The sequence below is a fragment of the Protopterus annectens genome, chromosome 8.part0 (genome assembly GCF_019279795.1).
Source record: "Protopterus annectens isolate FY-2018-M chromosome 8.part0, PAN1.0, whole genome shotgun sequence".
NCBI classification, from domain to species: domain Eukaryota; kingdom Metazoa; phylum Chordata; order Ceratodontiformes; family Protopteridae; genus Protopterus; species Protopterus annectens.
In genome coordinates this window covers 1301654271-1301666857 of record NC_056741.1, presented here as the reverse complement: position 1 = coordinate 1301666857, position 12587 = coordinate 1301654271, and the positions used below count along the sequence as shown (strand labels likewise).

Below are 12587 nucleotides of genomic sequence, written 5' to 3'. Positions count from 1 at the left end.
TCAGGTGAGCCGTGACCGCTGCCATGCATTTGGTGAACACTCTGGGGGCTTTAGTGAGACCAAAGGGCAGTGCTCTGAACTGAAAATGACTGGTCCCCAGCCGAAAGCGGAGAAACCTTCTGGAGCCTCTGTGGATTTTTATGTGATAGTACGCATCCTGAAGGTCTATGGAGCACATCCAGTTGTTTTTGCCCAGAAAGGGCAAAATCGATTGAAGTGTGACCATCCGAAATCTTGCCTTTTTGACAGACTTGTTTAGCCTGCTGAGGTCTAATATTGGTCTCCAGTCTCCCGTTTTTTTGGGGACCAAAAAGAACCTTGAGTAGATTCCGGATTCTAAATGATCTGTTGGAACTGGCTGGATGGCCCTTTTCTCTAGAAGCTTTGAAACCTCTAGCTTTGCAATTTCCCTTAGACCGGGTGGAACGTCTGGAAGGGATCCTTTTGAGGGAAGGGCTTTTCTCGAAGGTATTTTGTAACCCTCGGATATGATCGACTGTACCCATTTGTCTTGAGAGAGGGAAAGCCAGGCTTCTGGGTACAGCGACAATCTTCCCCTGACTGCCTCCAAGGGTGGGCAGTCGGGCAACACCTCAGGGATGCTGGAAGGGCTTGTCAGAGAGGCTCTCTGCTGCCCTGGTTCTGCGGACCCCCTCTGCCCCTAGGGCGGCGTTTGTTATTACCCCTCTGCCTCTGGGGGTAAACTGACCACGTGCGTCAGGCGTGACTCCCTGTGATTTTCGGAACCACATTTTCCCTCCCTTCTGACCTTTGGGGTAAGGTCTAGAAGGGGTGGAGAAACGGACTCCTACGGCATAAAGAGTCTTGCCGTCTTGCTCGCACCTGGTCAAAGTGTCCTTCACCTGAGGGCCAAACAAAGTTGTCACATCAAAGGGAGAGTTTGTGAAGGACGCCTTAAAAGGGTCTGCAAAATTGCAAAGCTGCATCCAGGACTGACGTCTGAGAGCCACTCCTGTGCCTGCGGCTCTACTCGCCCCATCGGCTGCAAAAGAAATGAGCCGCAAGGAGGAGTTAGTTATGGAATTTAGGATTCCCAGCTGAGAGGCAATCTTCTCTTGAGCCCCTGCAGCTGACGGATCCTGTACTACTTCACCTAATTCTTTGAGGATATCTCTTTGAAGTCGGGTGAAGTGACATAAATAATTCAGCGAACGCATAGCAAAGGTCACTGAGGAAAACATCCGCTTACCATACCTGTCCATGGTCCTAGACTCCTTGTTAGGAGGATGGACTGGTACGGAAGGATCTGCAAGTTCCTTCTTGGTGGCGGCCGCCACCACCATGGCATCAACCGGGACACCTTTAGTGAGAAACTGTTTTTCAGTGGGGGCCGTGATAAATTTAGAAGGCCTCCTGGGGACTGGTTCCACAGAATCAGGAGATGCCCACGCCTTTCGAGCTATCACGTCCATGAGGGGTCGAAGGTGGAGACACCCAGGAGGTGGAGGGTCGAGATCCAAAGCCCTCCAGGTATACCGATTCATCCTCGGAGGGATTAATGGAGGGCCAGTTCCCCCTCTGTTTCAGGAGTTCAAGGATGTCTGAAAAGGAGACATCCTCAGAGGGGATCTTGGGGACCCTCCGACTCATCTAAGTCGGTATCTGATGTGTAGACTCAGGGGAGTCTAAGTGCTTCCTCTTGCAGGTCCTCTTACGCGGGGGTTCCCCTGAAGGATCAGGAGAAACCTCGGAAGAGGAAGTTCTTCCCAATGGGGAAACCTGGGGCGATGGATCTCTGGGCCCGGGAGCAAGAGAGTGGGAAGAGATATCTACAGGCACCGTAGAGGGAGGAACTAAAGGAACAGACTGCTGACTGAGCTCGGGGGCTAGCACACTCCTCATCACCTCGAAGGCTCCCCTCCCGGGGAGGACCGAGAGCCCCCGCTCCGAAGAAACAGGAATCCCCGGCCCCACCAAAAGGGAAGGCTCCGAAGCAGATTTCGGTGCCGAGCTCACCAAGGCCGAAGCTCCGAGAGGGAGAACGGGGTCGGACAAGGGTCCGATGCCACTCGCCTGCTTGGAACCGACCAGGGAAGCCCGACGACCGGATCCCTCCAAGGACAGTCTCAAGGAGGAGATAGGAGTCGAAAACGACGGAGCCGAAAGGGGTGGTATCGGCTCCGAAGCACCAACAGTCACGGTACCAATAATCTCCGGCTCCGAGCTCTGAAGGAGAGTCGAAGGAGGAATTTCTGGAGGGTGTGGAATAGCGGTCGTCTGCTGAGATGGGCTATGGAGCATCTGGGCCAGTGCCTGTGATTTCAGCAGTCTACTCACCACTCTCTCCAAGTCATGGTCTGAGAGTCTGGAAGACCTTGAGGATCGGCTCCGATGGCTCCGCTCCGAAAGTAAGGGAGAGGCCAGAGCCGAGTGGATAGACTCCAGCGAAGGAGATCTAGATCACTTTCTCGACGGAGCCATAGAACCTTCGGTTCCAGTTGGAGCCGACAGCTTGTCGGCTCCGAGCTGGGTTAGGGATGTGTCGGCTCCAGCCGGAGCCGACGTAGGCTTAGAAGCAAGAGAATCGGCTCCAGCCAGAGCTGACAAAGGTACCGAAGCCAGGGTATCGGTGCCGATCGGCGCCGATACTAAAACTTCCAAGAAGGAAGGATCGGCTCCAGACGGAGCCAATCTCGACTCCGGTGGAGTCGGAACCAAGGCCACTGACTTGGACACTGAAGTCTGGGCCTTGGATGGCTTTGAGGGCTTCCCCGAGCCGGACTTAGCCAGGGAGCTCTCAGGCTTCAGAAGACCTCTTAAGATAAGTTTATTTCTACGTTCCTACAGGACTCTCTGGCTGAATGAGTGGCAAATAGCACAGGAGTCCTGCAGGTGTAGGGGTCCCAGGCAATAAATACAAGAAGTGTGACCGTCTGTCAGAGACATCTTCTGACAGCACGAGTCACACTTCTTGAAACCTGAGACCCTAGTGTCTTTAGACATGACTGAGTCCTAAACACAAACACACACACCACTCAGTCCAAAAAACACACTGACTATACAAAAAAAACTAAGTACAGTGAATAAAAACACGAACACACCTAAACAAATCCTGACAGGAAACTGTTCGGGAGGGTAAGGCCTAAGGCCTGAAAAACAGAAAATATGGATAAGTGGACGGGAAGCTAACGGGAATAGGGCTATAGGGCTAAGTGAATCAGGGAACTAATAGACTATAAATATGAAAAAATTTAAGGTACTGGGATAGCTAATTTTCTCAGAAAGAGTAATTAAATTCACTTACCAGGAGCTGGCAAAAAAGGTGACCTCATGAGCGAAGCGGGAAACGAGATCTGGGTAATCACCGCCTTGCATCATGGGATATGGGGCTGCCTCGAGCTGGTAAAAGTGACTCTCGAGCTTAGCAAGTGCCGAGTCCACCCATCCAGCAAGAATGAAGGTGAGATTGACAACTTAACATCCCATTTTTTAATGTAATTTGCTCCCGGTTCTTTCTTCTCTGTTACTATATTCACTACTACTGGTACGGCTGGCTTAGACTCCGACTTCCATTTTCTAGTAATTGCTTTTTTTGACAGGCACCAGAATTAACCTCAGCAAGATCTTACTATGTCTAAGCAATTCCAACTATGCATCACAGCTAAAAAAAAAATAAAATAAAATAATAATAATAATTGCTCACTCAGTATTTCTGACAGAGTAGTCTTCAGAGATTTTTTAAAAGGCTGCCAACTCATCACACTACCAAAAATATGCTCACAATTAAACTTTCTTCCCCATCACATCTCCAACATTTGCAATCTACCTGAGGAAAAATTATTTGAGTCTGCTTGGGGTATAAAAATATTTATTCAAACACTTCCAAACAAAGATCCTAAATCTTCTAGACTTTGTTGCATATTTGGGTGCCATACATATATCCCCTCCCACTGTTTCTTTGTGAATTGTTTATCCAATCTCTCTTCCCAATCCTTTATACCCTCATCTGATTAATTCAGATAGTTAGCATGCAATATTTTATATGCCCTACTAATGATCTTTTTTTAGCAGCAGCTTCTGATCTAGAATCTACTAAAAACTCTACCAGTGCTGGTATTTCACTTAGAACCCTCTCCTATTCCTTTCTCTTTCTTTATACTCTGCCTTCCCTATCAAGAAGCGATATCAATCTCTAGAATGCAGTCCAAATTAATTCTTGGCCTACTCCCATTATAATACCTATACCTCTCTAATTATTTGCTCCCAATACCTTGGTTCCTTTGCCAGTTTTCTCCAGTAAATTCTAGCCTCTCTTGCCTGTTCTCTGTACCCTAACTGTAGTCACCCCTACCGGCAGAATCTCATTTCTCCATTCCCGCACTAGCTTAATTCCTAGAATACTTTCTGCGACTTTATTATTATTTTGTATAGTTATTCTACTTAAGGATTTGCATCCAAAAATCGCAGTCTCTCCTTACTTCCTGAGCTTCTAAACTTTTCATCATCCCTTTCCACTTTGAATTACAGCTTTCTGCTTGTGTTATGTATAGGAGCCTGAAACAGGCAAGCTACAATGTTTTGATACATCTGGTGACCAAGTACCACTTTTGTTTCCATCACTGTATTATAAATTCTTATGCAAGAATAATTCTGGTCTACTGATTAAATAACAGCTTCAGCAGATGAATCAGATAAAAGAGATTAAAAAATGCACACTACATCTACTAACCTTCTGTAAATGAAAAGCAACAGTCTCACTCACTTTACTTATTAACAGCTTTTGTTTAGAACACTGTACATCACTGGGATAAGGCATTAAGCTTTAGTCCTGGATTTTTTGATCCAAATATCACTGATCCCAATTTATAATACTGTGCAATCCTAAACTCGTAATTTAACTCAAATGCACGTGGGCTGACCCAACAATTCCCTGTTACCAAATATTGCATACAAATCACTGGTCTTGACTGTAATGTAAAGTTTTCTTACCCTCCTTTTTGGCATTTTTGTTTTTCTTGTTATTCTCTTTTCCTTTGACTTTGCCTGTATCTCCACGTGTTTCTATCATGGATGCAACAGTTTTTCGTGCTTTTTCTGACTGATCAAAACTTTTCATGGCCTTGGGAGCTCGTGTTCTACTACTCTCCTCAGCTACCCTAAATAAAGAATCAAATCAGTTATCAGGGTATTAAAACAAAATCAGATGCTAAAATCCAAGAAGATAAATCTAGTCATGCAAAGCATTTCATGTACATTACTTCTTCCAAAAGAACTTCCCTAAGCTTGTATTACTGATTAGCAGCTATGCAAAATTAACTGCTCCCGTCCAACATACACTCCACAATCCAGTTTACATGCTATTGTAATAAATATGCAGTGCAAATTTTGCTCCTTTATACAAGTACTCTGATGTAGAACAACATGTTATCAATTCAAAAAGTACTCTGGAAAGTTAATTTGAAATCTCTTTTCATAGAGGAACACAATGATTATGTACCAATATACGACAAAAAGGGGAGGCAATGCAAGCCAGTATCAACATAGTGCATGCCAATATACCATTTGAAACTTGGTTAAGCAAAGTAAAGCAGAAGCAATATCAAATTAGATGGACTGCCAAACAACATTATACCTACAAATTAAAAACTTAGCACAAACACCCACTGTTGCTGCTATCAGAAAGATACTGCCACGAGAGGGATTTTCAACACCTTACCTGCATTATGACAGATTTTATAAGCTCTTTATCACATCTACTCTAGCACCATTCTGGATTCCCCTCTGCCACCTTAGCCTACCTTGGTCTCCCAGAATCAGCTAAAGATAACGCTCAAAAGTTTCACTAATTTCTTATGCCTGGGTCTACAAGCTCTTCAAAATGGTACTGGTATTATGTCACTTTGACAAGAAGCTTCCCCCAGAAAGGCTTAATCTATGGAAAAAAAGTATATGCATTTCTAGAACCTTCAATGTTACTCAGCATCTGCCATTTCCATACTGTGCAGGCAAAAAAGCTGAACATGCATGGTTGACAATGCAGTATTACACTATGGAATGGACAGCTTCCTTGGAATATTCAGATTTTCCCCCCACCCTATCCAAGTCACTGGAACAGCATAAAAAACATAACTGCTATGACATCAGACTCATGATCTGGTCCTTTATTACTAAATCCTGTCTGCTCCTTTGTTAAGAAGTGCCTCACAAAATATTTAAGACCATCCAAGAAAAATTGTAACACACACACACACACATATATATATATATATATATATATATATATATATATATATATATATATATATATGTATACACATACACATACACACACACACACACACACACACACACACACACACACACACACACACACACACACACACATACCTGGGTCTATATTATAACCGCAAAACCTCACTTACGCAAATACGGAAATGCTGACACATATTGAGCGAACCGTGAAAACACTGAACGTCCTGAAGCGCGAAATTCAAAATGTCGAATCGGCATAGTTGGCCAACCCCACTGCCCGCTACATACTACCTACCCAAACAAAATAAATAATCCACATACATACAATTAACAAAACCCTAAACTAAACCTTACATATACTATGTATGCACTTACCTTAGCACACACCCTAACCCTAAGGTCCATAACTATTGTACACTTACTTTAAGGAGCTGTACTGAAGAAGGGCCAACTATGACGATTCGACATTTCAAATTTCGTGCTTCAGGATGTTCGGTGTTTTCGCGGTTCGCTCAATGTGTGCGACGTTTCCATACTCGTGTAACTGAGGTTTCACAGTTGTAATAGGTAACATATATATATAAATATATACACACACACTCGTGTGTGTGTGTGTAAAAAATATATATATATATATATATATATATATATATATATATATACACACATATATATATATATATATATATATATACATACATATATATATATATACACACACACACACCCCAATTCAAAATTAACTACTTAAGTATTTCAGAAAACAAAAGGGCTGCAACTCCAATGTACTTTAATGTGATGAGATCAAAATGGAAAAAAGTGTGCATCTGTGGGGGCAATTCAGATGATCCATGGAGTATAACCCTTTCCAAAGCACAACTACATACCTTAAGTGTACTGCAAAAGGTCAACTAAAAGCCAGTGCAAAGCTTTTACAATGCAGAAATATCCTGACAATTCCACCCCTTCCCCATTTGAACTTCCCCAACTTCATTTAGTAAAAGCAGCTGAAAATAGAGGTTAATGTGAAAAACATCCTGCTGACATAACTACTGCACAGGTACAGTAATTGGTAATCCTAAGTACATACACTGGTTATCAGTACTTTTAAATATACAATTTACACAGCAAAACCCTGCAGTATTACAATAAGGATCAAATCAAAGTATGAAAGTCAAGCATCCAGCTTCTTATATTCATTATTTTGTTGAATTTCATGTCACATTTCTACAAAGTGCTTGACTACTGAAACCTTTACTTTGTCTCCAAATAGGGTTGAAACAAGACATTAGGATACCGGCCCTCTCCATTAGACTACTTGAGACCTCTTACAGTTCATCAAGTGCGTTTTAACTATGAAATTGTGTATTTAAGAGAGCAACCCAAATATCTAACTTGTCCAGTTGCTCTAGCACTGGTCTTGGTTCCCAATGTTATAACCACCTGAATGTGCATTTGCCAGTCTGACATCAATTTTCTCAAGCCAAATGTTTTTACTCAAGTTTGTAATCTGCAACTCATTAAAGGCACTATCTCCACGCAAAAGTGCACTTCAAAGAATTATTTTGTCTGCCCTCTTTCTCACTGTGGCAACCACTGTCCTCGTGTCTCACCATGGTGCTGATGAACCCTTACCATAAATGTGCGACTGCTGTTCCCTTTCCATTGTACTGCAAGTACCACCAATGGTACCAGTTGTAACTCCACAGGCAAGGCTGCGGCAGTGTTCCCTAAACACTACATCCCTTACTACTCATCTGTAAGTAAAATGTATGAAACTTGAAGTCTTCTAAACTTAGCTAACAGGCAGCGTAAATAGGAAGACCCTCATAGTGGTCAGACCACCGGTCTCACATACCAGATTTAAAGGACAAATTTAACAGAAATATGTAATAAGATGTGTTATGTATAGTTTCTACTGACAATTTCCCTTTATGACTAGAACTGTGCAGTCACAGCCCAGTGTAAACAAATACAAAGAATTATCAACCATTATCAGCTTATTTTAAGAAGATTATAACACTTGGGTTGCAACAAGTCATATGATGCATCTTTCTTACTATGATGCTTCTCACTCGCTGTAGGCAAATTTCAGGCCTGTAAGTTTCCAATTTATTAGGTGCCACTGAACTTCACAAATCTACACAGATTTTTATGATTACCACCATATTCACTATCCATAATCCTAAATATTTCAAACTGTTTTATTACTCAAACCAATGCAATATTTGCAGACATAATAATCTACAAGGTAGTACATGAATTAGCATTGTTACTCGCAGAGCTTTGTTCATTTCACTTCTTGGCTGTGCCCACGGGGTTTTCATAGGGCAATCTAGTTTGCCAAAGGAAAACTGGCATTTTTTGTTTCCCACAAAACTGCCTGTGTGCGTGTTCTCGTGAGCACACACATTTTGTGAGGTCTGCTGCCTATTCAGAATGGGTGAGTTCACTACTTTTCATTCAGTCAGTGCCAGGAAAGGTTCCAGCTCTCCTGCAATCCTGAAATGGATCAATTGGGCAATCAAAGACTGAATGAATGAATTCCGTGTCTACAGCTGCCACACCATTTTCATAGATTGCCTTTTATTTCAAGCAAAAAGGTACAAAAAGCATCCCGTTTATATTACCTCAGCAGAGTTAAGAAATCGTCCTGGAACTCAAATGATGTATTAAGAAGTCCAAGAGTTCCATTCTGTTTCAACTGGTTTCGATATCTATCGCGGAACAACAGATGAATATCATCTATAAATTTATCTACATATGTCAGAGTCAGGATCTTTTGGAATCCTACCTATAAAAACAACACAAAAGAAAAGCACAAAGTGAACAATGTGTGAATTGTTTACTACATTGAAGTTCTGCTACTAACAGTATATTATCTTATGTTTAAAACTATCAGTATAAGACACATTTCTAAGGTCTTCCACTTTCAAATACAATTTCATGGCAATTTCTATTCTTTGCTGGGCTTAAGACTGATCAGCTGCAAACCTTATGAGCAAGTAGCACAACTTTCTTAAAAAACATCTCCCTTAAATTATTTTCAAGCACAATACACAGGAGAAAGTACAACTGTGGAAGCAAACTTACCATAACAGTAGATATTTGAATGATCACTACTACAGCAGCCTTAGCTATATGGGTTATGTACTACATAGGATACAACAGCAGGCCAGCTTCCAAAGCTTTATGGCATCTTCCACTCGCCCAAACTGTCGGTCAGCTTGAGCTGACTAAAAAGGTAGGTTTTGGCACTAAGCCCTTCAGAACATTTATGCCAACTGAGACATGGAGGCTGAAGCCCTAAAAGGACAATGCTGGGAACACAAAATAAATGTCCATGCACTGGCATAAAAAACACACCAAAAACAAGGACAATGGAAGGTGGAAGCAGCTACTGCAGCAGTGATCATCTGAACATCTACGGTTATGGTAAGTTTGTTTACATAACTGTACTATGTTCATCATACTGACCAAGGCTGCAGTAGCCTTAGCTTATCAGTAGATTACCCTAGCTTTCTAAATTCAGGAGGTAAAAGAAGGGTTCAAAAGCCTCTGGAGAATTGTCCTAACAAAGCCTGATCTGGACCTAGAGAAGGAATCAAGCCTGTAATGTCCTGTAAATGTATAGTTCAGAGGATCAAGTTGCTGCTTGTAGAACACTTCTGGAATACAGTCTTTTCCAAAAAGCCATAGAGGAATAAGAAAGGCCACAGGTTTGTAACTCAAACAGAATGCAGTGTAGAACAAAAACAAACAAAAAAAAAGATTCTACTTAAGCAAGCATGAAAGGAGACTCAGATGCAGGTTTTAACAAAGCTCTTTCTTTGTTTTAATTATTCAAGAACTTCAGAATTAAAACCATTTGCATTCTTCAGAATTAAAACCATTTTCTTTACACCCAGAGTTTTCTTCCAACAGTTTTCTGGCTCTCAACATAAGAAACTAGGATCTTTCCGGAGCTAATTCACAAGGTACGGAGAATATTCATAATGTTTTAATTAAAAATGTAGACAATCCCTTTACAGGAACTATACCAGGTGTAAATTATGCCTTGGAATCTTTGCATAGCCACAGTATGTCTAATAAAATCTTTGCAAGACATTTTTCACCTGGAGAGCCTAGTTTTGAAATTCAAGACCAGACAATATGAAATTTTATACTTAAAGGAGTGCATTTGTGTGAAAATACTGTTTGGACTAAGAGTGTTTAAGTTTCCAGATAGAATTAAGACAGGGGATAAGTAGCATTGTGAGCTGGTTAAGTTATTCAACGACACTGGAGTGTCCCTCATGTACCCCCAACCCCGCCCAACACCTTTACTGAATTATCACTCATGACATAGGCAAATTTACATTCTTATAAAAATAATTCAACTACGTAACATTATACTTCACTTATACTGCTATATATCATATAACCTAAGCAACATTACATAAATTATTCAATTTCTCCTTTTTACAGCAATAAACTTTAAACCATCACTTACTACATAGGCAATCATACACTTAAATAAATGAAAGCAAACCACACTGAAACAATGCTAGTTGCAAGTATTTTACATAACAAATCATACTGAAAAAAACTCCCATTTGTAAACATTATACATCATTTATAATCTACTCAATCTTTCTCACTCAAACATTACATAGCTCATTCAAGTCCTGCCACCTTTTAAATCTCATTCCTCCCTTGTATGTACTGTTCCCCACAATTCCTATTTTTCCTATGTAGTTTTCTCTTACACTTTTCTAAAGATCTCAGTTCCAGATGCCTAATCTCTGCTTCTATATTTACTACTTCCAGTACAGTTGGTTTACATTTTGATTTCCATTTTCTAATAATTGCTTTTTTGGCAGCAACCACTATTACACACAGCAAGGTATTACCATGTTTAGGCAATTCTGATCCTGTATCATAGCTCAGAAAAATCATCTTCCTCGTCAGACCAATCTATCCACCCAGCATCTCAGACAGTGCATCCCGCAGGGAATCCTTAAAATATACCAACTCACTGCACTCATAGAAAGTATGTTCCCAATTACCTCTTTCTTCCCCTTCACACTTCCAACATTTGCTGTCTGCCTGAGGAAAAATTCTATGGAGTCGACTTGGGGTATAAAAATATCCATCCACAACTTATCCTCTGGTGGATAAAAATATGCCCAACCTGTGTACAAGACTAAAGGGAATAAAAACATTTTAACTGCTGTTATCTTACTAGCCATAAAACAAAGCATCCATTTTCTTAGTTTTTGTATTGTCTTTTGTTTAGTCTCTTCCCACATAGCCTTAGCTGCCACACTAGAATCATTTTTAATCCTTACTCCTAAATATTTTATTTTATCATGTCCTCATAAATATGGATATTCCTGAACCAGTTCATGTGCGGGTACATAATTTACAGCTATTAAATTTGTTTTACCCTGAAACTCTCAAAATGTTCCACAACAGTGTAATGTATTTTTGGTTTTGTCAGGTATAAAATATAATCATCTCCAAGTAAAGCCAGCTTTTCTTTACTACCATATCAATTATACCCTTGAATTTCTGAGTCCCTTACTTTCTTGGTTAATGTTTCTAAATATAATGCAAACAGCAAAGGGAAGCAGGACATCCCCTGCCTGGTTCCTCTGCTAAAGCAGAAATGATCAAAGAGGACTCACACACTCTAATTTTTGCCTCTGCTCCCTCATATATCCTCCTAATCAACCTTATAATTTTTTCAGGAAATGCAAATGCTTCCATTGCCCTGCTCATAAAGTTCCAACTTACTCTGTCAAATGCTTTCTCTGCATCAAGACCCACCATCAACAATAGTACTTTCTTACATTCTGCTTCCCTCTGGATCATCAGTGTTCTATTAAATGTTGTCAAATGTTTGCCACGCCTCCACAAAACCACACTAATCCTTATCTATCAGTTTTGGAGTCTGCCACCCCTACACAAAAAAACACACTGATCCATATCCATCAGTTTTGACATTATTTTTGCCATTCTTTTAGCCATTATAGACAAACACTTTACACTCAAGGTTTAGTATTGAAATGGGCCTGTATGAAGTCGGACCTAATGGATCTTTACCTCTTAGGCATTACAGTGACCACTGTTCCAAGATGGTGGCACTTCTCCTCTTAAGATATTGTTAAACAAAACCTTCCAGATCTTTATCAGTTTTTTTCCTCCTAGCTTCCAAACTTCCACAGGAATACCATCTATTCATGGGGACTTTCCAGTAGATTGGTTGGTTAATACATCACAATTTTTATCTCATCGCCTTCTATCCCATTAATAATTGAGCATCTACCTCTAACCTTGGCATATTTAATTCTTCCATACACATTTCCATTTGTATCCTTTCTTGATTTTCA

The 12587-nt window shown here is 40.9% G+C and overlaps 1 protein-coding gene across 3 annotated transcripts in view; it reads right to left on the bottom strand.

Annotated features, from left to right (window-relative positions):
• Positions 1–12587, bottom strand: part of SRPRA (SRP receptor subunit alpha) — an 880927-nt gene that overhangs the window by 718298 nt on the left and 150042 nt on the right. For all 3 annotated transcript variants that reach the window (XM_044080819.1, XM_044080817.1, XM_044080818.1), the window contains 2 exons: positions 8844–9007; positions 4951–5117 (listed from right to left, as the gene is read on the bottom strand). In XM_044080819.1, the coding sequence (XP_043936754.1) occupies positions 4951–5117; positions 8844–9007 (331 nt within the window). The remainder of the gene's footprint in view (positions 1–4950; positions 5118–8843; positions 9008–12587) is intronic.